Below are 24901 nucleotides of genomic sequence, written 5' to 3'. Positions count from 1 at the left end.
ATCTGAGTCTAAGCTGCTTCAGCTGGTAAGATACACCGAAGAGAAGGCTATATCCATGAGCCTTATTTCTGCTTAGGGCTTTTTTTTTCATGTCAAAAAGCATCCATATGTTACATAGAACTCTTTGTGTGGCCTCCCAGTAACAAGACACAGCAGATATTATTGATGGGAAATGCTGCAGGGTTTGAATAAACAACTTCTAGATTGTAAATGCCCTCTAATATCTGAATTATGTTGTAATTATTTCCGTTCAGCAGCCTTATAAGGAGAGAGGTCACATAATTTTCTGTATAAATGAATATAACTGAGCTGAGTCACCAGTATTCATATAAGAATGCATTTGAAAAACCAGATCTGACACATGTATTTTTCCTTGAGGGCTTTTAAAATTGCACTTTTTTTGTTATGTTTTAGGAAAGAAATGCTGAAAATGCTATTGAAGCTCTTAAAGAATATGAACCGGAAATGGGTAAAGTGTATCGACAAGACCGAAAAAGTGTACAGAGGATTAAAGCAAGAGACATTGTCCCAGGTGATATTGTAGAAGTGGCAGGTAAGATTCATTTCTGTACTGCATACATGTATTAGCATAGTAGTGTAAAACTGTTGTGGGGGCCTTATCTTAATGATTTGAGGCCCCGGGGGGAGTTTTCAAAGACACCTAAGTATGTGCTTTCAATTCAGATCAGTCTTGCCTCTCTTCATCCATAATTACCTTAAATGTGCATTTGCACAGAGGCAATTGTTTTTCAAATTGCCTCTTAGTTTAATTGGTAGGTCTAAAAGCAAAGCATCTTAATTGGAGCACAGGTTTAACACTTGTCAGGACTATTTCCTAGAGTCTGGTTTCAGAGTGTCTTAACTTGCCTGTTTTCTATCACAAAATGCTCTTTTTTTCCTTGCTTTTAAATACGTTTAGTTTTCTTAGGATTTGGAATGTAAAGATACTTTGTTTTTAGTCATGCTCTGCTCTTTATCTAAGGAAAGATAAGGTTTATTCCAACTCTGACACTTGTAGTAGCAGTGCCTTTCAAACCTTCTTACAGACGTCTTCCTCAGCCCTCTCAGTGGGTATGACTAGCATGTGGCATCATTGTTTCCTCATCTTTCATAATTCTTTATTGCTTCTTTTGCCTGTTGCTGTGTAGGAGACCACAAATAGAGAGAGAACTATACAAAGTAGATCTTCCTGTTTCTCCAGTGTAAGCATTTGAAGTACCAGTCTTAAAAGACTGGACTATTGCATCCAGCTTTCTGATAACTCAGATTTGCCCTAAGAGGTATATCTTTATTTGGAAGAAGTGCAAAAATAGAAGTATTGTATACTGACAGCTAAACCCCCTTCATTTTGGTGATAATGCTATACTAATAACTTCTCTTAAACCAGACCTGTCAGTGACTTTAATGTTTCCTATCCCTTCCCAGATAGAACTAGGTGATTCTTGTAGAGTGTCAGGACTGATGGCATACTCATATTTTGTAGGTCATTATTAACTGTTAAGTGAGTGATCTGTTGGGAACAATTTAGGGTGTACATCAAACTTTCTTTGCGCTAGTGTCACTTTGTTTTTAGAGGTGGTAGCTGTCTCAAGAGGAGATAAATATATACCCTCAAACTTGACTATCCTCCTATTTTAATTAGCAAGCAGAGAGAGTATGCACTCAAAATGAAGTTTGTGTTGGCTCTCTGCCCAGCTTTCATTTCTTGAGAAACTTTTAACATTCACTGAGCCCTGTTTGGAGCCTCAGTTTTGTGCATAGGATGATTTCAGCCACAACAGCCCTGGCTGTGATAGTTGAAAGTGTGAATCTCATGAAGGCTGAAGCTAGTTTCCTCTTAACATCTGTTGATGAGGAACAAGTACAAATACAAAGTGCTGATAGCTGAAAAAAAGGGTGAATTGTGATACCTTGTCACTTACTCAGCTGTTTTGACTCCCTATTGCTACACTGTACAATCAAAGCTGTGAGTTCAGTGAGATTTGGTTTCAGCAGCTGACGTTTTTTGTGTCCTTTTTGAGGCAAACAGAACTGTATAAATTACAGATTCTGCAGTAAATGTCTAGTCCAAGTCTTCATCCTGTTTTTAAATGTCAGCAATAGAATGGTAGTTTTGGAAGCAGTTTATATCCTGGGAATACACTGGGGTTGTGTTTTTTGGTACTTTAAAGCAGTATTGGTAAATTGCAAAGTGATGACTATGTATTTTGGGCTGGTTTGGGGTACCTCACTAAGGAAAAATGCTGGATTTTGCTGCTCTGCCAGGTGTCTAGAGCACAGAAAGTTTTCTGCTTGAGTCTTTCCATTTTGGAAGAGTTGGAGGACAAACTTAAAAACTAGTATGCTCATGTAGGGGAACCAAATTACCCAGCTTCTGACTGTCCTTTATGGTAGGTGATCTAGCTTGTGGATTGGGTGTAGAAGCTCATGCTGGTTAAAATATTCTGCCTTGGGGCTGATGACGCAACAGTTTGTCTTAAGCTCTCAGCATATTTTTCTTACATTGACAAATATGATCAACTGCAGCTTTAAGTGAAAGTACCTTAAGCATAAGTCACATTGATGTTTAATACAGGAGTGCTTCAGTATAAGATGAACTCTGACACTGAAACAATAAATTCTAACTTGTAGCTAGACAATGATGATATTTGAATCGTAATCAAGCTCAGAAAAGCCACCAAGCAAGTAGAGAAGAGCAAGACACTATGTACCAGCGTTAGTGTCAAGACCTAGAGGTGAGAGAGACTGTGTGCATGTCTCTGCCTCAAGTGCAAGAGTACTGCGATGGCCTTTGACATGGTGTTTGCAAAAAGATGACCATGTAGGGAAGTGACAGAGCACTTCATACTGGGATACATATCTGGGTATGGAATTCTAGGCAAAGTGCCAATGACATTTGTGTGTCCAGGCAAATATCTTTCAACCAAGTGGCATAAATAACCAGGTGATAGGTTTCTCCCCTATGCTGATACCTAATTTTGAACAACTTTGTACAGATCTACCATTACAACATAGTTGTATTTAACATTATAACATCTTTGTTAATTTGAAGTAGCTGTATGTGGGTTTGACACAGGAATATGTCTTCGTTGCAGGAACTGGTAGATTGAAAATGGGGGAATGTATTTGTCTCTTTATATTGCAAGAGTTTCCTGAGAATAAGTAGCATTGAACCATTTCCAAAATCGTTTGGTATTTTCAGTAGTTTTGAACCCATTAAAGATAATCTGGTTGGCTTAACATAAGCCAAAGACGGTGCGATAATGGTTTATGCTATTACTTTTTCTTCTGGCTCCTTATGCTGTTCATGGTATTTGACTGCATTCATTATATAGACTACAGTCTGCCCCATGGCCTTCTAAAATAAAGCTCCTGGGAGATGTTTTCTTTAAGTGATCAGTTCACAGAGGAAATGGATGCTGGTTTATTTGACTAGAAGTAATAGGGAGAAACTGCAGGACTGCATTGTCACCTTACAGTAAATATAGAATAACCTGAATTAGATGATCCCTCAAGTGGTAGGTAACCTAATGTCTTACATGTCTCTTGGGGATCAATGTGCATACAGATACTGCAGAACACTATGAGCAATTACTGGTCCTTTTCCCAGTAGTTAACAAATTCAACAGCAATCCTACACTAAAATGCAGGTATATGAGCTGACACTGTAGTCCATGTTTGCCCAGAGAATGTGAATTTCTTAACTGTATGTGTTTGTAAGAATTTCTTCCATGTCCACTTAAGCAGAGATGCTGAAAATGATACTGTTCTATCAATGGGAACTCTCCAGGATGAAATTGGGATTACAGGTTTGGGCTGTATGCCTTAAATTTGCTTGCAGACCTTTGGTGGGCGTAGTTCAGAACTGTAATGTGTGAGGGTTACTAAGATACACTGTTTGTTTCTTAGAATTGATGAACTGAAAAAAGGGCCAGATGCTGTCCTTAAATGGCTTTTCAGTTTGCCTGTCTTAAATGGATTATCTTGCTGCTAATAAAAGCTTAAGTTTATTGGGGGGTGCACTCTAAATTTGTAACTAGTGGGTATCTTAATAAAGAAGTCCTTCGTTTTAACTGAGGTTTTGTTTGCCTTGGTTGAAGTAACATTTTTAAACAGAAACTTAAAGCAGCATGACTTTAGTTCATAGAAGTTGTGTATGAAGTCCAGTATACAAGTTAAGATAAACTGATTGCAAATAATTTTGTTTTAAAGAAGCACATTTGGGAACAGAAGCTCTTGAAACTTCCATTGTGTTTTCTGGTCTAAAATGTTTTATTTTAGATACAGTGTATCTGACTTTCTGTAATTTAATAAATGAATGTATATTAGTTGCAATCTGTAAGTGACCAAACTGGAGCCATGGTAGTTCCCCTTTTCTCTGATGTCTTGAATGATTCTTGTCATCTGCTCTTACATTTGTAAGTACTCAATGCTTAAAAATGCACACAGAGTTCCCAGAAACTATTGCTTATTAAATTAGTGTGTATTCCAGAAAACGTAACTTTAAGATTATACCTAGCATAAAGCATGCAAGAACTGCTTTCTGAGGCCTTTAATTCTAACTGCAGAGTACCTTAAGACTTTTCCCTAAAGCATAGATACCTTATAATTAAGGAAAGATAAATTTTGGGGTGAAGAAGCTTGGGAAGACAGATCCTTAAACTGAACTCCTTCAAATTCCAGTGTGGTTATGAAGAGCTCCAGGTTCTCCCTGATAGTATAAGCAATTAACATTGATACTGAGGATCTCACTCTAAAACGTCTGGGTCCTTGCGCCTGTGTTGCTTTTCGAATAACTAGAATTACTTTTCGGACTGGGTACTAGAGATGTAGGTTTGTTTTTTTTCTAACTGTTGAGATGAAAAAGCAATGAAAAGGAGTAAGACCTAAGTCCAGAATAGTGACCTGCTGGAGGCTGTTACAAAAGCATACTGCTGAGAGGGTCACTTGAGACGCAAAGAAGTTGACTGCAAGTTAGTTTTTGGTTTGCTTGGATTTTCTTAGTGCAAATTGTTGGGTTTGCACTTATTTTGCCTTTTCCATAAAGTACTGCTTTCGAACCAGGAAAAATACAGAAGTAAGATCAGTGGTTGATAAACATACCTACGAGTGCTGCATAAGTCTGAGCTTCAGCAGGCATTTTGGTTGTCGAACATGAACGTATCAGAGGCAGTTGTGACATAACCAGATGCTGTCCAAACTCCATTGCACGCTCCACTGAAGTCTGGTGAGGTTCAACTGAGGGCACAGCCTAAACTTGTGTCACTTTGAACACACATTTGAAAACTTGCAAAGCACTTCTGTGGTTTTTTTTTTTCCCAGCTCCTGTAGCATTTTCCTCCAGAGTTGCCAAACTCTTAGGTAAAAACAATGAAACTGTGTTTTAATTGTCTGAATTCAGACCATGTCTGATGTTCTATACTCTGATTAGAATCAATATTGCAGCTGGGTTTTATTAGAAGCACAGGTAGTACTGACCAAAATACTTGACCATGAAGATAATGTTCTGTTAGTACCATATCACCCTGGCAAAGCAAGTCTGAAGACAACTTGCACTCAGAGTTATAATGCACCTTCCAGGATTCTTCCTGCTTGTCCCTGTGTTGCCCAAATGCAACCTACCTTGGAAACAGGGCTTCAGCTTTGGAGTGAAGATGGCTTTGTTCTCTACTTGATCTGGCAAAAGTTAAAACTTAATTTGCCACTTTGTTCTTTCTGCTATTTTTATAGGCTGATCACAAGAGTTTTTAATCTAGAAAACAATGATATAAATAGAACCACTAATTAAAAGCTAAAGGTAGATAAATTCAGGTTAGAAATAAGTGCAGACTTACAGACAGGGTCCATTGGCACACTTTATTCAGTGTTCTGGTGCCCTCTTCAGAGAGAGTGACACTTAAAAATGTGTTTGTACAAAATAGGAAGAAATACAATAGGAATGATTCAAGTCTTATGCACTACTTAGTACAGTATATAATTTTTTCTCATGAACGTTGTCTAATCTGTAACGTGCATCATAAAAGCAAAGAACGAATGTATTCAAATGTGCTGTTCTGTCATCCTAGCAGTAAAAGCAAATGGTGTTTTAATGGTACAGTTAAAACTGAACGGACCAGTGGTATTAGATTTCTTGTCAGAAAAAGCTATATTTTACTGCTTTGAAATGGAAATTCAGACTTAAAATTGCTTCATAGTTGCTCTTCTAATTTTGACAATTTGACACTCTTGGCCTTGTATGAAGGTGTAGATAGGCTCAATCTTCCTGTTCTGTAGAGCTGCTGATTTGTGGTAGCATTTTATTGTACCCTGTTCAGGAAGTGTTAAATGCTTAAAAACTCTTACTGCAGAAGAAAAATGAGGTTTCTGATAGTCTAACAAAATGAAACACAATAGGAAGATGAGATTGTGTGCATGCAAGTGGGGAAGAGGGGCTAAACTGAGCTTGTGTTAAGGAAATTTAACATATAAAGCAGTTGTGCTGTGACAGCTGTACTTCTGAATAGAAGTAGTTGTTCTGGTCAGGTGTAAGCTTTAACTATTTCTGTCCCCCAGCAGAAACAGTGCTCATTTCTGGTTTATCAAAGTATGTAGCATCACATATGTGTTATTTTAAGTCTACCCATCTCAATTCTTAAACCTTAAGGTGATGTCCATACTTAATGTTGGAAGCTTCAGTTGCCTCGGCTTATTAGTAAATGTTCACACAATGGTGTGTCCTCTAATTTAGAGGATAGGAAACTTAATTTGGGCCAAGAAAGGGAACTTTGGAATGACTAACTCTTCCAAGAAGCTAAAGATCTCATTAGGAAAAGTGCATTAAATAACTGTACCCTTAGTAATTTGTAATGTTGAAACAAAGGCAAGAATTGCTAACACTTAATGTTTTTTTGGCAAAAGAATTGTATTAAATCTTTATTAATGCATTCCTGACTCTTCTAATGTTAAAACCCCATGCATGGTGTATTTTGAAGCAGGTATGTTCTAATAGCAGTGTGGTAGGTTATATCTGCAGAATTTGATAGCATTTCTACCATAGCCGTATGAAATTAGAGCATCCTAATGGAGCAGAAAAAAGACCCTAGTGCCTTTTTAAGACCTGGAACATACAATAATAAACCTTAGCCTATCAAGACCCTTAAAAGGGGAGGGGTGGAATGACACAATTTTTTACTTTTTCCTGTCTTCTCCCTTTGGTGTTTTATGGCAGTTTTTTGGGGGATGTTTTTACTCGCTTTTGGGAACTGTTGTGTTCCTGCATTCTTCAACCACGTTGAAATAGTGTCCTAGTTCTTCAGAACTTGCCTAAAACAGTTACAAAATTGGATGGCAATGGCAGAATAGTTTAGAACTGTACTGATAATCTTTATTGCTAAAGTCCAGTTCCAGCCCCGATCTACTGATAGCAGATACAGGTCGACACTAGCTTTGGTTAATGATAAACATAAATAAGAAAGCTTTAGGGGCATGTTGTATATGAACAACCATTCTGACTTGTGCAGGCAAAACTACTTTGATTTATTGTGATCTGGTAGGTGGGCTGTTTGCAGACATGTAACTTTCTTTGCTGAGAAGATAAATTGTTCCTGTAATGCTTCTGTTAACATAAAAAGGAAGCAAAACTTCCCACTTTTTATAATGTACCTGTTTGTAAACCTCCTCATAGCAAGTGGGAGGGACCAGAGGCAGTTAACAGAGCTGATATCAGTGTTCAACGTACACATTTAAAGTAGCAGTTTCATTTTGAGGTCTCTTGTCTATCATAGTGGCTTACTGGGGGTTAGTACTGCTTCCTGCATCTCCTGTTACCAACAATTTTGGTTAGAAGACCTATAATAACATTTGAAACTTGAAAGATAAATATGGTCTTGTTGTAGTCTCAAGTTCTTTGTTGATACCCAGATGTAGCTAAAAATATAACAGGGACTGAAATCCACACAGCTTTAATAAGCTTATTTTGCCTCCAGCTTCACTGTTCGTAGAAGTGTGCTTCAGCACTTCTGCCCATCTTCCTTGGTTGCTTAAACCACAAGCTGATCTAGCCTGCAACATGCCAGTAGTACATTTTGGCTGTAGAGGCCTCCCAGTGAATGTCTCAAACCATATTTTGACCAAATTCTGAAATTAAATATTTAGTAGTATTGCTGTCTTGGAAACTGGTAAAGTAAAAGGATTATCAGTGCTCAAATGAAATACCTACATAGTGAGTTGATCATTTTAGTCACTGCTTGTCGTTAAATAGGGACTAACATTGCTTAATGTATTCTACATTTGTAGTCGATGTGGAGACTTGAATCCTCCTCCATTTCAAGGCAGCTTTGCGAGGTGAGCAGGGCAGTTTGTGTGCTGGATTGTCTTTAAAGACTAGTTTGTGAGGAAACCCCTTCTTGGGGAACTGCAATCATTTCTGCAGGTGCACGCCTGCTTTGATGAGCTTTGCTAAGTGGGGTTGTACTGTGCTTGAAATTAAACATACATGCAAGTTGCTGTACATACAGAGTGGAAAATGACCTATAACATTGCCACAGCACTGGGAGGAGTAAGATAAGATGTGGAGCGCTTTGAACTTGAGAAGAAATGCTACAGTGTTAAATGTAATCAGTGGGAATCTTGGCGAGATAACACTGCTAATAAGATTGGTAGCTGAAGAATCCAGGATTTTCAGACATTCAACTGTCTGTGTTTTCAGTGAGGGAGTATGGCTCTTTTAAAATAATTGACATAAACTTTAAGAATTCAAATCGCAACTAAATACCACTCCAGCTTTGAGCAAGGAGTGGAAACTTTAATATTCTGCTTCAGTACAGACTCATGCACAGTTAAATAGAATTGCTGTTTATTCTGTTTTACCCCTTACAGGGACCAGGTTGGTTTTAAACATTCCTTTATTGTGTGCTGAATCTCAGTATAAAAATTCTAAGAGTATCATGTGCATGAATAAAAGGGTTGTATGAATAAAACTGTAATGATTTGAACCAACCACTATTCCTGCTCTTTCAAGAAGCAGTCACTTTTATAGTTAGAAGGGCTGTTTTAATCAGTAGTTAGCGTTAGGCTGTGCTGTGCTTTAAGGACATGTACCTGGGCAGTTTTGAAAGCAGCTTCTTTGGTTTCTTCAGAATAGGTGTAGAAATGGGGTGAGTATTTAGGATTTAAAAACCCTTTGGTTAAAGTAATGAACGAAAATACTTCTGCAACTGACTTGCTATTTTAGATGTAAAACTGGATTTATATCCATTTAGGCTGTAGCAGCTCTGTACTTAGCAATGTTAATACATATTCACCTTCTAATTTCTTGTCTTTCAAGTCTTGGGTCATACTTCTACTGGTTCTGTGGATTGAAATGTAATTGTATTTAAACCACCCCCCAGTTTCTTTCCTGCGTTGAAGTGTATGGAAAAAAAGCCGCCTACTTTGAGATGAGATCTGCACTAGACGGCTCACTGAAATTTCCTGTGGGTTCCTATCTACCATAGGATTATTTCCTATGTATATTCAGTTTCAGTTATGCTCATGAAAGTATCTTCAAGTCTATAAATGACTGGTTGTCAGAGCTGTTATTTTGCAAAGAGCTGCTTAAAATAGTTCTGTAACTGACCCTGATGTACAGCTTTCCTGCCTATTGGAAATGCCTCGAATATTTCACTCCAGGCTTCTCAGGCAAAGATGGTGATTGAATAATGTGTCCTATCTTAAATTGTTGAGAGGAACATAGAAAGCCGCAGTATCCTAATAAATTTAACACTTCATTTCTGGTGATTCAGACAATTGATAATGATGGTGGTAGTTTACATGGACATACTGATGCTCGAGTATTAGTTGTCTGTTAAAGCAGGGGTCTCTCCTAGTTTGAACAGCTGAGCTGTTCAAAAGAAATAGGTTGGAAAATCACTTGCAAACTTTTCCATATGTTCTGTCCAGTTACTGGAATGTTTTAAGATTATTTTTGAACAGCTTTTTTGTGCTAGTGTTGAATAAATACTGAACAGTATTGTCAAACGTGGTAGTGTATCTGGGTTGGCTGTAGTTTTCCAGCTGCTTTAAGTGCTTTGAGAATGTTTCTGCAGATTGGCAGGGGTTACACCACACTGTGCTGAAGTATTAGCCTGTTGTTCAGTCATAGCTAAAAAAACAGCTGCTACTATATGTCTGCATCTAAACCTCCTCATGACATCAAGAGAGCATATTGAATAGTTTTGCCATTTTTGGTCTAGGTCACCGTTTGTCTACTGCTGGTTTCTCTTGCTGCTCAAGGGCATTGTGGCTAAATTAGTTTTCATATACTGTAATGATACAGAAAGGGGATTTGTGGTGATTTATTGGATCCCTTCATATACATACCTACTTACAAAAATAGGTATCTAAGTCTACAAGCAAGACTATGTAATCTTTTGCTGATTTTAATGGTTGGGATTTCTTAGACCTTAGAAGAAGTCACATGATGTAAGTTGACTTAGCATTTGAAACGGCTCTTAATTCTCTTCAGCGTTTTGTGGCATAGTTTTTGTGTGAGTGGTTGTATGTTCTATGGCTGCACCACCACTGTGGAGTTTCTCATGGTTGTTATTTGTTAATGTGCATTATTGCTGTTAGTTGCATAAGCAGTTCCTGCAGGAATTGCAGCTTGTTTTAATTTTACTGCAGAGACACAGGCTCCATCTACTGAGGAGATCAGCTTTTATAAGCTAGTTATTCTCCCTTCTCTGTTTCCTTCCCTTATTTTATCATAAAAAGGAAGTTGAGGCTTGAATACACGCAGTGCTAAATTACATTAGGAATGTTTGATTATACACATTCATCAGCAATATTGACATACGGAATGTAGAACCCCCAATATGAATCAGAAACATGACTCTCATTAATATGCTTTAGCACAAGTTAATTTGCATGCAGCCATTTATTCACAGTAGTCACAAAATGGTGGAGCTTTAGCTCTTAAAAACGAGGAAAAGTTAGACAAGAGGAAGCAAGACAGTGGAAGAATTGTGGGATGACAGAGATGCAGGAGCTGAACTGGCCACACAGCTCTGGCAACTGACTTCTTTACCCTCTACCATCTTTAGGAGCATACTGTTAACATCCTGTATCTCCTGCTGCCTCTATCTCAAACACCAGGGTTGGAGGGTTTGGGTTTTTATTCCCTCCAGTGTTCTCTTCTGCAAAGTAGAAGTATATATGACAAGATAAACAGAAGAGTGCTGAGAGAATTCTAACTGGGACATGGATTGTGGTATGTTTAATAAGCATTACTGAAAAATAAAGCTAGTGTATGACCTGAAATTAACTTCTAACCCTGAAACATCTGACAGTATTAAAGGATAACATTAAAAGAGCAGATTTGCAGGAGCACATTATTCTCATAATTGATGCCAAAGAAAAGGAAATACAGCTTCTTTTAGCTTCTACATAAATGTGAATAACATTCTGGTCTTTGGAGAGCAGAGGACTTGCTTTGGGCATAGGGAAAACCACCAGATGACTTTCCAGGACCAGTCATCCTGAAAAGGAAACTTGATGCACTTTAGCTCTGGGGTTTGGGATTTTATAAATACATATTCTGAAATAGATATCTTTCCCCAGATAACGTTTTCCCTTTGCTTTCAAGTGCTAATCATGTGATTAGAAAAACAATCCAGTGATTTACAGCTTCTTCCTTTGGGGTTAGGTAGGGATAGAGATCTTGAGGGCAAATCTCAATTGCTGAAATATATTGGATACTCAGAAAATTGGAGTATTGCAAACCACAAAGTAGTAATACACTGTTAGTAATCTCAGTCATTTGGACCATTACTGGAAAATGGTTTTCCTGGCTGATGGAGATAATAGTATGCTTGGTTAGAAATCTCTCAGATAACAACAGTCTAACTTTGTCTTGTTCATTTCTTTGTAGTTGGAGACAAGGTTCCTGCTGATATAAGAATTACTTCTATCAAATCTACAACTCTAAGGGTAGACCAGTCAATTCTCACAGGTATAATTTCTGTGAATTTTGGATAATTATCTGCATAATTGCCAGTGCCTTTTCACTGTTTAGAATAATCAATTAGAAACAAGCCTGTAGCTGTTCAAGTGCTCCGTTGCATTAAAGTGCACTAGATTTCTGATCTAGTAACTTAACTCTTAGAGTGGCTGAATGTATTGCTTCATTACTGGCTTTACATGTTGATTTCAGTGGGATAAACATTCTTACTGAGAAGTGTAATGCTTTTTTTGGGCTTTCTTTCTCCCTATCCCTCCCAAGACACACAGTAACTTGTGGGAAACTGCAAAATGAAGGATTTCTGTTCTAATTTATGTAGTCTTCTAGGTTTGAACATCTGGTCACTGCTCAAAAATGAAAGTATGGAAAACTTACTAAATGTCTTCTGTAACAGTTACCCTTTTTATCTCACAGGAAGGAATAACTTGAAATTCAGGCAGCTTTTAAACCCCTGTTCCTAAAGACTGAGTGTCCTAAAGCCTTATTTGCTGAAATTCTGTGCATGAACATTCATGTGTTTCCTGGTACCAGCTCTCCAATGCAGGAGCTATATTTAGAGCACTTTTCAGATTTGTTGAAAACAAAACAAAGTAGCAGTACTTCTGAATATAGGAAAGAAGCTAGGAATCAACCAGGCGTGCTATAACGTGGATTCTCTTGGCTGGAACATGAAGATCTGTCTGCCTGTTTTGGTAGCATAAATTAATGTTAACTAGCTCTGAATTTTAAAACAGTAAAGTATTCATAAGAAAACTATTTTTGATCCTCAAATCTATGTTGAAACAGGCTCCAAAGTTTCTCAGTACAGATGCTGAATAGCCTAGAACTGATTGAGCTTACTTACGTTTAGCATAAGAAAATGTAGGCACTCCATGTTCGTCAAGCTGTCAGAACTGAAATAAGTAGAAGAAGAAACGCACCAGAACCAGAATGGGAATAAGTCCTTACTTTTGTTTAAATAACAGAATTCATTTTCTAAAGAAAGCCTTTTCTGTTTTCAGCCTATTTTAAGTTGATGCTTGAGTCTCCTAATTGATAAAGCACAACTGAAGACTACAATGCCACTTTAAAGCTTTTAAAAGTAGGAAGCCTTGGCTCTCTTGGCTTAGAAAAAATAGCGTAACTCTGTAATGGAAGCTAATGGCAGCATCTTATGAAATCTGATGTGGTAATTAACATCCTTGTTCTATAGAAAAGAAACTTTTATATACCTGTGTGACATGCTTATAGAAATTGATACTCAAGGTCTTTATGGAAGACATCTCTGAAGTCTGAAGAGTTAACAATCAGATGGGTGCATGACACTTAAATCAGGTCTGCCAGTATAACGATGATGTGTACAATCACAGATGTATAACTGGTAACATCTAATTATTTAAAGGAGAACATACCTCTTGCAGTGCATAAAGAACAGAAATGCTTGTTATTGCATGAAAAACACACACAATAGTTCATGGAGTAGATCTTCCTGCATTAAGAGAAGGGGTGGATTATCAGCTGCTTACTTTTCCTGTTCCTTAAAAGACATGCATGGTGTATGCTTCATTTAGTCTAAGGGAAATAGGAAAGTAAACATTTTATAAAAGCCAGCCTTCATTTTTTTTGTCAGCTGAAATATTTCCTGTTTCACTTAAGCAATTAAATAAAATCATTTGAGGAGAGAAGTTTGACAGCCTCCAAAATCTTAGGACTGAGGATTATAACTTTTTGATTCCCTATAGGACTCCAGGTGCTATATGTATAATCTCTTCTTAAGACTATTATCTTAATTTTAGGTGAATCTGTGTCTGTTATTAAGCACACTGACCCTGTGCCTGATCCTCGTGCTGTAAACCAAGACAAGAAGAACATGCTTTTTTCTGTAAGTTACTTGGGTTTAGATGTTTAAAACTTCTCTAAAATAATACTGAAGCTGATAAACAAAAATGTGCAGAATTCAGGTCTTCACCTAAAAGCTGTAGGACGTCTTTGCTGTATTATCTGTGTGTGTCTATGTACATGGAACTAAATGAATTAAAAAATAGAAACAATTTCTAATAAAAGAGGTCCTGAGTGAAGATGTTGCTTGGAACGAGTTTATATGAGGAAACTAATTTTTGTCCTTCACGAGAAAGTCTTGAAAGCTGAAGAACACACACCTTCAAAGTGCTTTTATGCTGCTTTTCTAAAGTAATAATTCTTAAGACTGGTAAGAAAGCCCACACCAATTGTGGGGTTGGGTGGCTGAAACTTAGAAAGCTAGTTATCAATAGAAATTAAGCAGGTTGTGTGAATTTCCTTAAAGGAAGCATTGAATGCCTTTCAGATAACAAAATAACTTCCCATATTGTTGGCAGGCACCTTGAAGAAAATCTAACTGTTCTTTCTCATGTTGAGTGTGTTCACAGGGAGCCCCAGAGAGCACATCTATTACTCATAGTAAATAACATTAAATATGGCAAAATACAATCCTCACAAAAGGAAGGAAAGAAAAACCCACTTAAAATTCCATTTGAAATACATACTGCTTATTCAGCAGCGGGGTTTGACTATGTTGCTTATTGTCGATCGGTACTTTTTCAGTTGGGGCCCATTCTGTAAGCAGAAATTCTACATTGGAGTATTCCCTTAACAGATATTGGGGTAATGTCATTCTCCTCATCTCTTTGTGTATCCTAGCTGAAACATAGTCTAGACTTACCTAAGGTTGTTTTGTAGGTTTGGGTTTTTTAAATCAAATTAAAACAAAACCAGACAGACACACTCCCCCCACACCCCCCCCAAACCTGTTTATAGCTTGGCTATAAGTTTCCTCTTCCCTTTTCTTTACATAGGGTACTAACATTGCTGCTGGTAAAGCTATGGGAGTGGTTATTGCAACAGGAGTAAACACTGAAATCGGCAAAATCCGTGATGAGATGGTGGCTACTGAGCAGGAGAGAACCCCACTGCAACAGAAACTGGATGAGTTTGGAGAGCAGCTGTCAAAAGTCATCTCGCTTATCTGCATCGCTGTTTGGATAATAAACATTGGTCACTTCAATGATCCGGTTCACGGTGGCTCCTGGATTCGAGGTGCTATCTATTACTTTAAAATTGCTGTTGCTCTTGCTGTCGCTGCTATTCCTGAGGGTCTGCCTGCTGTCATTACCACCTGCTTGGCTCTTGGAACCCGGAGAATGGCCAAGAAGAACGCCATTGTTAGAAGTCTTCCCTCTGTGGAAACCTTGGGCTGCACCTCAGTTATTTGTTCTGACAAGACTGGTACTCTGACCACGAATCAGATGTCAGTCTGCAGGGTATGTTGAACTAGCTGCTTCTATTTTGCTTTTTCTCCTCAGCCCCTCTGAATAGTCAGCATTGCTTGAATTCTTTTGATTGCAAGTCTTTGGGTTCTCATATCATAAAAATCTTGCTTTATTTTCCTAAGATAAGCTTCCACTTTTAATTCAGTTTTCCACTGTGTAGTGTAGTGTTTAAGGCTTTTATCTCTTCCCTTATTTAGTCATGGCCAAAAATAGTTGTACCCTCACTTGATGGAAGGCAAAGTTGTTTGCAAGCAGCTTTCCATTGACTTGTCTGTAAACCATTCAGTCTACTGGTAACTATGTAGTATGATTTAATCCGGTTTCAGAAAGGTAAGGTAGTTACACACATCTTGCTTCTACAGTGTAAATGGGAAAGACTTGCTTCTTTTACTTAGCAAGATGACAGTGAAAGGGAAGTTTAGCCATTACTACAGTAACTTGGATAGCCACTACTGAGTGGTTCCACCTTTATTTGGCTACTTTATCTTCAGTAGCTCTTATCGGTCTGATGGAGATCACTGGTGTTCCCAGTGTGCAGTATTGTATGACCAATCTGACACCAGCATTGCCAGGGTCATCTTCAATGTGTGGCATATCTTTAGGTAAGCATGAGTTAGTACCCCTTGTCCCTTCCCCCCAGTATTCGTTCTAGTGTCGATGAATTTGGGGCTTTTATAGCTTAACATGACGCATGTTCAGGTGCCAGCTCTTTCTCCTATACTTGATATTTGGCATAGTAATTTCATGGAGAAGACATGAGGTTCTGTGTAACTGTAGATGTGTGGTGGTGTAGCAACCCTAGGACATCAAATGTTCAGTCATTACATCGGGTTAGAATTCCAAATGTATAAATGTTGAGTGCTTGCACACCAGTGGTGAAAGGTTGTAAGCCTTAAGCACTTTATTCTCATGTGATTGATGGCTTTTTCTTTCTAATTGGTGGTTGACTTGTTCTACTTCCTTAAGTATTGTAGTATTTATACCTAAGAGACACAAAGCAGCTGCTCATCAGTATTCTAGAGGAGGTTACTTGCAGTAGAGTTGCATAACTGCCCTAGTCTTTGCAGGGATTTTTTTTCATCATGCAGATGCCAAAAGCAGAAGGCTTCCTGGTTAACTCATCCTTTAAGTGGTGGTTATTTAAAAGCTCAAACTGCTCTAGTCCTTACGTTTAAAGGGCTAAATGTTTCAGATTTTGTCCAGGGCAACTTGCTTGGTTCCTTGTTAACCTCTGACAGCTACAAAATAACCTTCATTGCAAGATTTTGCAAAATGTAGCAAAATCATAGTATCTGTGAACTCTACGCTGCTGCTTGGTTTCACTCTTGCTTGGCTTTTGAGGAAGACTGGTTTACAACAGTAATGCTACTTGTAGTTAGATTTTATGTCAGGAGTTACGACTGAGTATCCAAAAGATCTCTATACTAAAGAAGTTTCAGTCAGAAATGATGATACTGCCTTAGGAGGAGACTTGAGGGAATGTGTTTTAAGGTCCTCCTGCTGTATCTCCCTTTGAGAATGCTCTTACTCTCTTTGTGGACTTCTGATTCATCAGCTTGTCTAGCTTTTTGATCTTTAAACCACTTTGAAGATTATAGGACATTGATGCAGATCAGTTGCAAAACACCTAATTATTAGGCTGTATGTTGTGAAGATGTTTGCCTAAAACATAAGGCAGCACAATATAGGGAAGGAAAGACACTGGCAAAATGGCTTATGCTAACCGATGGGTAAGATGTTCCATTAATATATAGAATCAATTAGTGATTAAATTTTCTTCTCTGCTGCCACTCCAGCAAGTCATGGTATGAGTATGACAACTTCAGGCACTATGGTTTTTATCTCCCGTCAATCCCAGATGTGGTTTTGCCTATAGGTCTCCTAGAAAGGAAACAAACACAAAGGCAAGATTGAGATGCAGGTGTCATGGGGTGCAACTGAGTCTCTAACTGAAAATAACACTTCAGCCTGTGCTAGAAGGGCACTTGAGCTGTCTGAATGTATCATCCAGTGCACTGGTAGCTTAAAAAAAGTGACTTACAACTACAAAACCAGGGCAAGGAAAAACTTAGTGGCTGGTATTAAGGGAAACTGGCCATAGTCTGGCTCTTGCCTAAAATCTCACTTCTTAGATCTAGAAGCTTCTGGTATTTGTAGATGCTTTTATTTTTACTTTGGCAAGAACTTCCAGTTTCCGAGCTGCCCTGTGCTGCTTTTATTGGAGCTGCTGTTTTAAATATACACAGGAGAATTGATTTACAAGTCTGAAGCCTAGGAAGAGCTTTGGGCTATGTTCAGGATTGTCCAGTGGATGTGTGAGTAGTTTTCACAGCTGAAGTTAAGTGTGTGTAATTATGTGGCTTTCAATTATGTGATGTACTTGTGCCACAATTCAGTTCTCAGATGAGATCAGTTAAGCAGAAATGCTCTTTTCTGCACTTTGTGCTTCAGTATAAGGGGCTGTGCAAACACATTTGGTTGAAGTACATAATGTCATATCTGGCTTTGTCTAGTTTGTGTGTTCAACCTGAGCTTGCCTCTTGTACCTGCTTGCTTAACACCTGTGTTTAAATCTCTACATTAATTATTGTTTGAAAGTAATAATGCTTCTAACTCTTAATTTCAGATGTTTATCCTGGAGAGAGTAGAAGGAGATTCCTGTTCTCTGAATGAATTTACTGTAACTGGTTCAACATACGCTCCCATGGGAGAAGTGTAAGTGTTCTGTTGGAGTTAAATATTTGTCTCTTTATGCGCTGTTACTTCAGGCTTGAAAAGTGATGCATGGAATATTCAGCAGTGATAGTTAATAAACAAAAGCTTAAGCAGTGAGAATGCACACTGAAGGGCTAGAGGGGAAAGTAATTAAGAGGAAAAGGAAGTTAAATTCTATTCAATTTAACCTTCATGAAACTAACTGAACACAGGCTCCAGCATTCCAATGTTTCTTTGATAACCTAAAAGTAAATTAGGGGTAAGTTGAGAGGATTTATTTTACTGAAATCTTACTGGACTGAGGTGAGCTATCCCAGTGCTTAAAACCCTGCATGAATCTGAACAGCTTCTGTTAATCTGTGAACTCAATGTTTCTATTCCCCTTCCTCAGAGAAGGTAGGAGATTCTTTTTTTCCTATGGATGTGTTAGAGTTAATTCTTAAACTTACTGCAATTTCCTGTCCCCTACCTTCAGCAGTTTATTGGTCTCTGCATCTGTACTTGAATAGATGTGTGTTTATCTCAGCCATTGGTATTTGAGCTGGTGTTAAACCCACTCCCTTAGGAAAGGAATGATGTGTCTGGTTTACTTCATCAGTTGCAAGTCTTTAGTAGTGGGATAGGTGATTCATCCTGACAATTTTAGGTATTTTTAGGGCTCTGCTTCTAGAAGGAGAGCTTTTTCTTACTGGATTGCTACAGTTCCTTTTACTTTTGCAGTCTTCCATATGCTTTTAATCTCACCAGTTCAGTTTTACTTGCAGAAGAGAATAGTACTATGTATGAAGTAGAATTTAAGAGTCAGTTATTGTAAACATTTCAGCCTTACAGAGTTCCACATGCATGCCTCTGACTCCATGACTTCACTGATCTCAGTAGTGATTATCTCTGTTTAATTTTCATAGCTGTTAAACCATGGTGTTCTCAGCAGCTGGAAATCTTAATTCCCCAATTCTCTTTTGTTTCAGAGCTAAGTGCTGTCAAAAGCTTATGCTGTCAGTTCAGGAGACAGCATTTACTTAGGCAAGGTGACATTCTAGCTCTTGCAAAGCATCCAGCTATTACGCTTTAGCTGGTCTTGCAAGAGCTCTGGATAAACAAAACAATAAAATATAGTGTGGTGGCAGATGTTGAGTATAAGATGACAGCCATCAATGTATGTTAATGTTCTATTTTTACTTGCTGGAACCAGGGAAATGTGAACAAACATGTTCATTACACCGTATTCACGTACGTAAAGAACATTCTGTGAGAGGGAAATGGCCATGGAAAGGCTGTTACTGGAGCACAAGGAAACAAATAGCTAAATGCTCAAACCTTTAGGGCTGATTTATTTCTGCATTTATGGAAAGCTTTTGAAATCCTTGGCTTTGTGAGGATTTTAAGGTGACTGACTTTGAATTGCAAACTGTCACTGACAAAGAAGTTTATGGGGACAATTAGGAGGCAGCCTAGTGCATTGCACTGCCCCAGAGCAGGACCTGCCCTAGATCTGAACCTTCCTGACAGATGTTTTTGTTGTACTTAACTTCAGATACTGTTGTCCCCCACAGCTGTACAGGCAGCCTACTCTGTTTCATAACCATTAAGTGTTTTTGCAATAAATTGGGTTTTTTCAATCACTCTTACAGTATTTGATACATCACTTCCCCTAAGATGTTGTTCAGAATATAAAGTTACAAATATTTCTTACTGGAAAAACTAAAATATTGTTACAGTGACAGATTTCCCAGGGATGTTAGGAGATTGTCAAACAGCTTAATTCTTTGAGTTCAGAACAGGTGAAACCAGGAAGTATTAACTGTGATAGGCAATGTGACAAACCGGGAGCTGCTGGGAAGTTTAAAGAGTTGACACTTTAAAGCCACTGCTTACAGCTATAGTATTATGTGCAAAATGGCACTTGCAAAACATACTTGTGTTTCTAAGATGCATTTGGTTCACATGCTGCATTATACAACACTGGAATTTGTTTGCAGTACTGCAAGAGACTGAACAAAAGCTTACATAATAGGACACATTGTAGTCTGTGTTAGGAATTCTTCTGGAGTAGTGATCCACATCTTTCTACCACCAGACCTTCTTTCCACTCCCTGGGAGCTTTAATGAAACATGTCGTATATGAGTTATGTCTTGCTAATTCTGGGGGGGGGAATAACAGTATTGAACACTGTCTTGGGTCTTTTATGCTTACTCTAGAAGTATGCTAATGTTACAGAAAATGAATTCATTTGCTACCTATCTCCAGATGTCAAAGCAGAGAAGTTGCTGCTTCTTTGTGACGTCTAAATGGTGCATTACTTCAGGAAAGATTTCAGCTGTTCATCATTGGGTATACATGACTACTAGAACAGAGCATTTCTTTTGTAGTGGCATTTGTGTTATGAAATTACTTAGCTCTTCATTGCTTTAGGAGGGTCACATATAACACAGGGTAATTTTTAAGAAATAAGAAGCCAAATCTCTTTTATGCCTGCCCAGAGGATGCATTTAATGCATGGCAGTAAATCTTTAGAATATGCAGTAAGGTTAAGGAAGCTGAACTCCTAAGTATATCCCTCCCAACAATATCCCTCTTCTACTTGGAACAGCCAAGTCATGTGCGTACTCTAATACTGCTCTCATATGCCTCTTCTCTGAGCTCTTCTGCATTGCTGTACGACTATCACTGGAGGAAATAAGGTTTTGTAATTCAGGTAGTGGTTTCATTGATGACCATGTAATTCTGTTCATGACTCTTTGATCTGAACTTCAGAACTCACCTTTTTATTAAACCTGCTCTTCTCAACAGTTTTCTTGTTCTGTAGTTCCAAGCCCATAACTAATAAGCATTGTACTAAATGGGAATACAGTAGAGGGATTAAAGAAGAGGAAAAGGTGAGATGCTAATACTAAATAACTAACTTAAATCTCCCCCTTTTCTTCCTTTGGAAAGGCATAAAGATGACAAAGTTATTAAATGTAGCCAGTATGATGGCCTTGTGGAACTTGCAACGATCTGTGCGCTCTGTAATGATTCCTCTTTGGATTACAATGAAGTAAGTACATATCCTAGAACAGAGGAGAGTGTGAGAATAAGGATAAATGTTTGTTCTCATCTGTCTGCATAATACCTTTCAGTGGTAAATCCCCTTCTAGTCAAGAGGGGGAGTATTTAGGACCTCTTAAGTGTTAATTCTGGGAACAACTTGTTTGAACACTGAGAAAATGAAAGCCAGGCAGCACATGTAATCTGAAATGTAGAGGTCTCCTGGTGTGTAGAATGCACTGCTGCTTTCTTGCTTTGCCTTGTCTTCTTAAGGTCGCTGTATCTCATAATGAATTAAATGCTTGATGATAAAGTACTGACACCTTTCTCTGCTCATTTGAAGCCTTCACTCTCAAGTGAAGGCTTGAAACTTCGTACAAATCATGCTCATCAAAGCTGCTTTTTAAAACTAGGGGATTTTTTGGTTGTTTCATAAGCTATTGTAAGGCTTGTTAAGCCTTTTTTTCCATTGTGAAACTTCAGCATTTGTCTCTGGTAGGTTCCAGGTGAGGTTTAAAGTAAACTTGTATGGTTTTGTTTGCTTTGTCTTAACTAAAGGCTAAGGGAGTATATGAAAAAGTTGGTGAAGCCACAGAAACAGCACTTACCTGTCTGGTTGAGAAGATGAACGTGTTTGACACAGACTTGAAAGGGCTTTCTAGGATTGAACGTGCAAATGCTTGCAACTCGGTCAGTACTCTTCCTTTTATCTGGAATTCATTGGGGAGTGAGTGTTGTGATATTGTCTAATTGCATTTTTATGCACTGTTTTCTTTATAAGGTGATAAAACAACTCATGAAGAAAGAATTCACTCTGGAATTCTCAAGAGACAGAAAGTCCATGTCTGTCTATTGCACACCGAACAAACCAAGCCGCACATCCATGAGCAAGATGTTTGTTAAGGTCAGTTCCTCACATAGGAAAGTGTAGTTATGGAATGGCTGCAGAGGTAGCACAATACTAAGTTATGGCACAACTGCAGCTTGAAGGTGAAGCAAGGACTTTGTAATTTGAGTAGATGTTGTAATAGAAAGGGACTTATTAAGCTAAATGACTTTTTTTTGCCTCTGCAGGGTGCTCCTGAAGGTGTAATTGACAGATGCACGCACGTCCGTGTTGGAAATGCTAAAATACCATTAACCTCAGGAATTAAGCAGAAAATAATGTCTGTTATTAGAGAATGGGGAACTGGTAGAGACACATTGCGTTGCTTGGCTCTGGCTACTCATGACAGTCCACCCAAAAAAGAGGAAATGAATCTTGAGGACTCCTCAAATTTCATTAACTATGAGGTAAGTTTAGTAAAATATCCTTTTAGTCATTCTCTTTCTTTCAAACTGAAGAATTGGAGACTCCTTACATCTGATTACTTCTTGAGGAAGTTACATCTGAGAGTTTTCTCTTTGAGTATTTTTGATACCAGGCACAATAATTAACCATATTTGACAAGGGACTGCTCAGTTTGATAACAGACTAGACATGACTTTGAAGAAACTGTGTTCTTGATGCAGTTAGCTAGCTGCAAATTGGATTATTTTATGTGCACACATAGGGTCCTTAGGATCAGAACACCTTAAACTCTGAAAATATTGCCCAAATTGCATTGTGGTGTCAGCTTTACTGGTTTTCAGTTTGACGTTGCTCAACTGCAAGACCTCTTTGGGTATTTTGTGATGAAACATACTTGTCATTTTGTGCTCTGAGGGTTAAGCTCACTTCCCTGCCTCCATACTGTCAGCTGCTAAAGCGTGGTCCATGATAATCATCTTAGCTGTTCTGTAATTTTCCAATGAAATCTGTATCTAGGATTTAGGTGGGGGGGGAAATGACAACAGTTACGTGAGAGCTTTTGGCTTGTGCTCTGTGCTCCTGGCACTGATTACAAAAAAGAGAGTCTTGACTGCTTGCAGGTTGAGTTTGCAGGGCTGACAACTAGAGCACATTTCAAAAGCACAAGAAGTGTGTTTGAAGCAAGATATGTTTGTAAGGGTAGGATCCCACTTCAGGTTGTGGCTGTGCTCTGAGAATTAACTGTGTTATCCCATATGCTCATCGTGCAGATGGTACCGTGTAGCATTGTGATTCCAAAAACATTCAATTCTTATTTATCTCCTCTTAATGCGTGTATAGATCTGTTATTTCTCAGTTCTTCACCAGCTGTCTGAATTCAGTGTCAGAGCCAAAGTGCTCTCAGGATGGTGAAACAGGGAACATCGTGAAGTAACCCTTTCAGGAGGAAGGAAAGACACCAGAGCAGGAATATCATTCATAATACACTGGTTTTGGCCAAATGGCAACACGACATAGACCTCTGTCTTAATTGCTTGAGGTAGAACCACAGAATATTGTGGATGAGGAATGAAAACAAACATGACTACACTGAGAGATACTTAGCAAGCAGAATGATTGTTTCACTACTGTCAGATGAGAAGTCTCCTAAAACCTGGTGTTCTTCTGTTTCAGACCAACTTGACCTTTGTTGGTTGCGTGGGTATGCTGGATCCCCCAAGAATTGAAGTAGCTTCATCTATAAAGCTGTGCAAGCAAGCTGGCATTCGAGTTATCATGATTACTGGTGATAACAAAGGCACAGCAGTGGCTATTTGCCGTCGCATTGGTATCTTTGTGGAAGATGAAGATGTTTCTACAAAAGCCTTTACTGGTCGTGAGTTCGATGAGCTCTCACTTGCTGCCCAGAGAGATGCTTGCCACCATGCCCGTTGCTTTGCTCGTGTAGAGCCTTCCCACAAATCCAAAATTGTTGAGTTTCTTCAGTCTTTTGATGAGATTACAGCTATGGTAAGTAACTGAACTCTTGTTTGTAAGGCACACGCTGTTTACACCCAAATTATGCCTTTTCAACCCAATTTCTTACTTTGGAAAACACTTGTTTTTACGTTTCCCTGAACTCAAAGCCTCAGAATAGTTCTGCCCTTAAGTGATTTTTTTAAAGGTTCAGAACCATAGCCAGTGCAAAATTCCTTTCTGGTCCTGTATGTAAGTGCCCACCTTATTTCTTCTTTCAACTTTAAATTCTTGTTCTAGACTGGTGATGGTGTCAATGATGCCCCCGCATTGAAGAAAGCAGAAATTGGAATTGCTATGGGCTCTGGTACTGCAGTAGCTAAAACTGCTTCTGAAATGGTTTTAGCAGATGACAATTTCTCAACTATTGTAGCTGCTGTGGAAGAAGGACGTGCCATTTATAACAACATGAAGCAGTTCATCCGTTACCTGATCTCCTCCAATGTTGGAGAAGTTGTTTGGTAGGTTGGAAATATTTTTGTTTGACCTGCAGTAGTGATGATGGACTCTTTGTTAGTTACTCACTTCCAGTATTTCTCGCTAAAACCAGAGAAACAGGTTCTCCAGGTCATTGATCATTGTGATTGTGTGGAAGTCTGTGTACTTCAGACTAGTCTTGACTGGAGACTTAGCATACCACAAAAGATTGACATTGCATGTAATACTCTAGTTCAGTTAGTGACCAAATGCTTCAGAGTTATTTCTATGATTGGAGTAATACTCTAGAATAGGCAAATAATAACCTTAAAAATGAAAAGATCTGGTATTTCAGCTAACTTAGGAGCAGATATAACATAGATGCTTGTTTAACCTCAAGTTACAGAAGAACATGTCTTGTGTGTCTTTGGAAGGAGTAGTGACCCAATGCCACAGAATGCATTTCTGGTAACAGAATGTAAATACTGATCTCCTAACAGTTTATATCAAAGCATACTTTCTTACATCCCAGAGTGGAGATGTCTTGCGATTGTCTTGCCTTATTTCTTGTAAACTTCAAAGCTGTCCTTCATATGGCTTTTGCTGCAGCCTCTGTTTCTGTTCTCTTTATTCACACAGGCTCAAAGCCATGCAAGTTACATGCTCATTAA

General features: G+C 38.4%; 1 protein-coding gene across 2 annotated transcripts in view; it reads left to right on the top strand.

The window, feature by feature from the left end:
* Nucleotides 1-24901, top strand: part of ATP2A2 (ATPase sarcoplasmic/endoplasmic reticulum Ca2+ transporting 2) — a 44886-nt gene that overhangs the window by 10434 nt on the left and 9551 nt on the right. For both annotated transcript variants that reach the window (XR_009966150.1, XM_062625901.1), the window contains exons 5-15: nt 415-553; nt 11888-11968; nt 13753-13838; nt 14791-15255; nt 17891-17979; nt 20915-21017; nt 21566-21697; nt 21789-21911; nt 22082-22300; nt 23472-23807; nt 24054-24274. Coding sequence is in view for 1 of the 2 variants with exons in the window: in XM_062625901.1 (XP_062481885.1) it covers nt 415-553; nt 11888-11968; nt 13753-13838; nt 14791-15255; nt 17891-17979; nt 20915-21017; nt 21566-21697; nt 21789-21911; nt 22082-22300; nt 23472-23807; nt 24054-24274 (1994 nt within the window). In the remaining variant the exon portion in view is untranslated. The remainder of the gene's footprint in view (nt 1-414; nt 554-11887; nt 11969-13752; nt 13839-14790; nt 15256-17890; nt 17980-20914; nt 21018-21565; nt 21698-21788; nt 21912-22081; nt 22301-23471; nt 23808-24053; nt 24275-24901) is intronic.

The sequence above is a fragment of the Pezoporus occidentalis genome, unplaced genomic scaffold, assembly GCF_034315485.1.
Source record: "Pezoporus occidentalis ecotype Australia unplaced genomic scaffold, CSIRO_AGI_Poc_V1 ctg284, whole genome shotgun sequence".
In the NCBI taxonomy this organism is placed as follows: Eukaryota; Metazoa; Chordata; class Aves; order Psittaciformes; family Psittacidae; genus Pezoporus; species Pezoporus occidentalis.
Note: the sequence above shows the minus strand (reverse complement) of the source record. Positions and strands in the feature narration are given on the sequence as shown.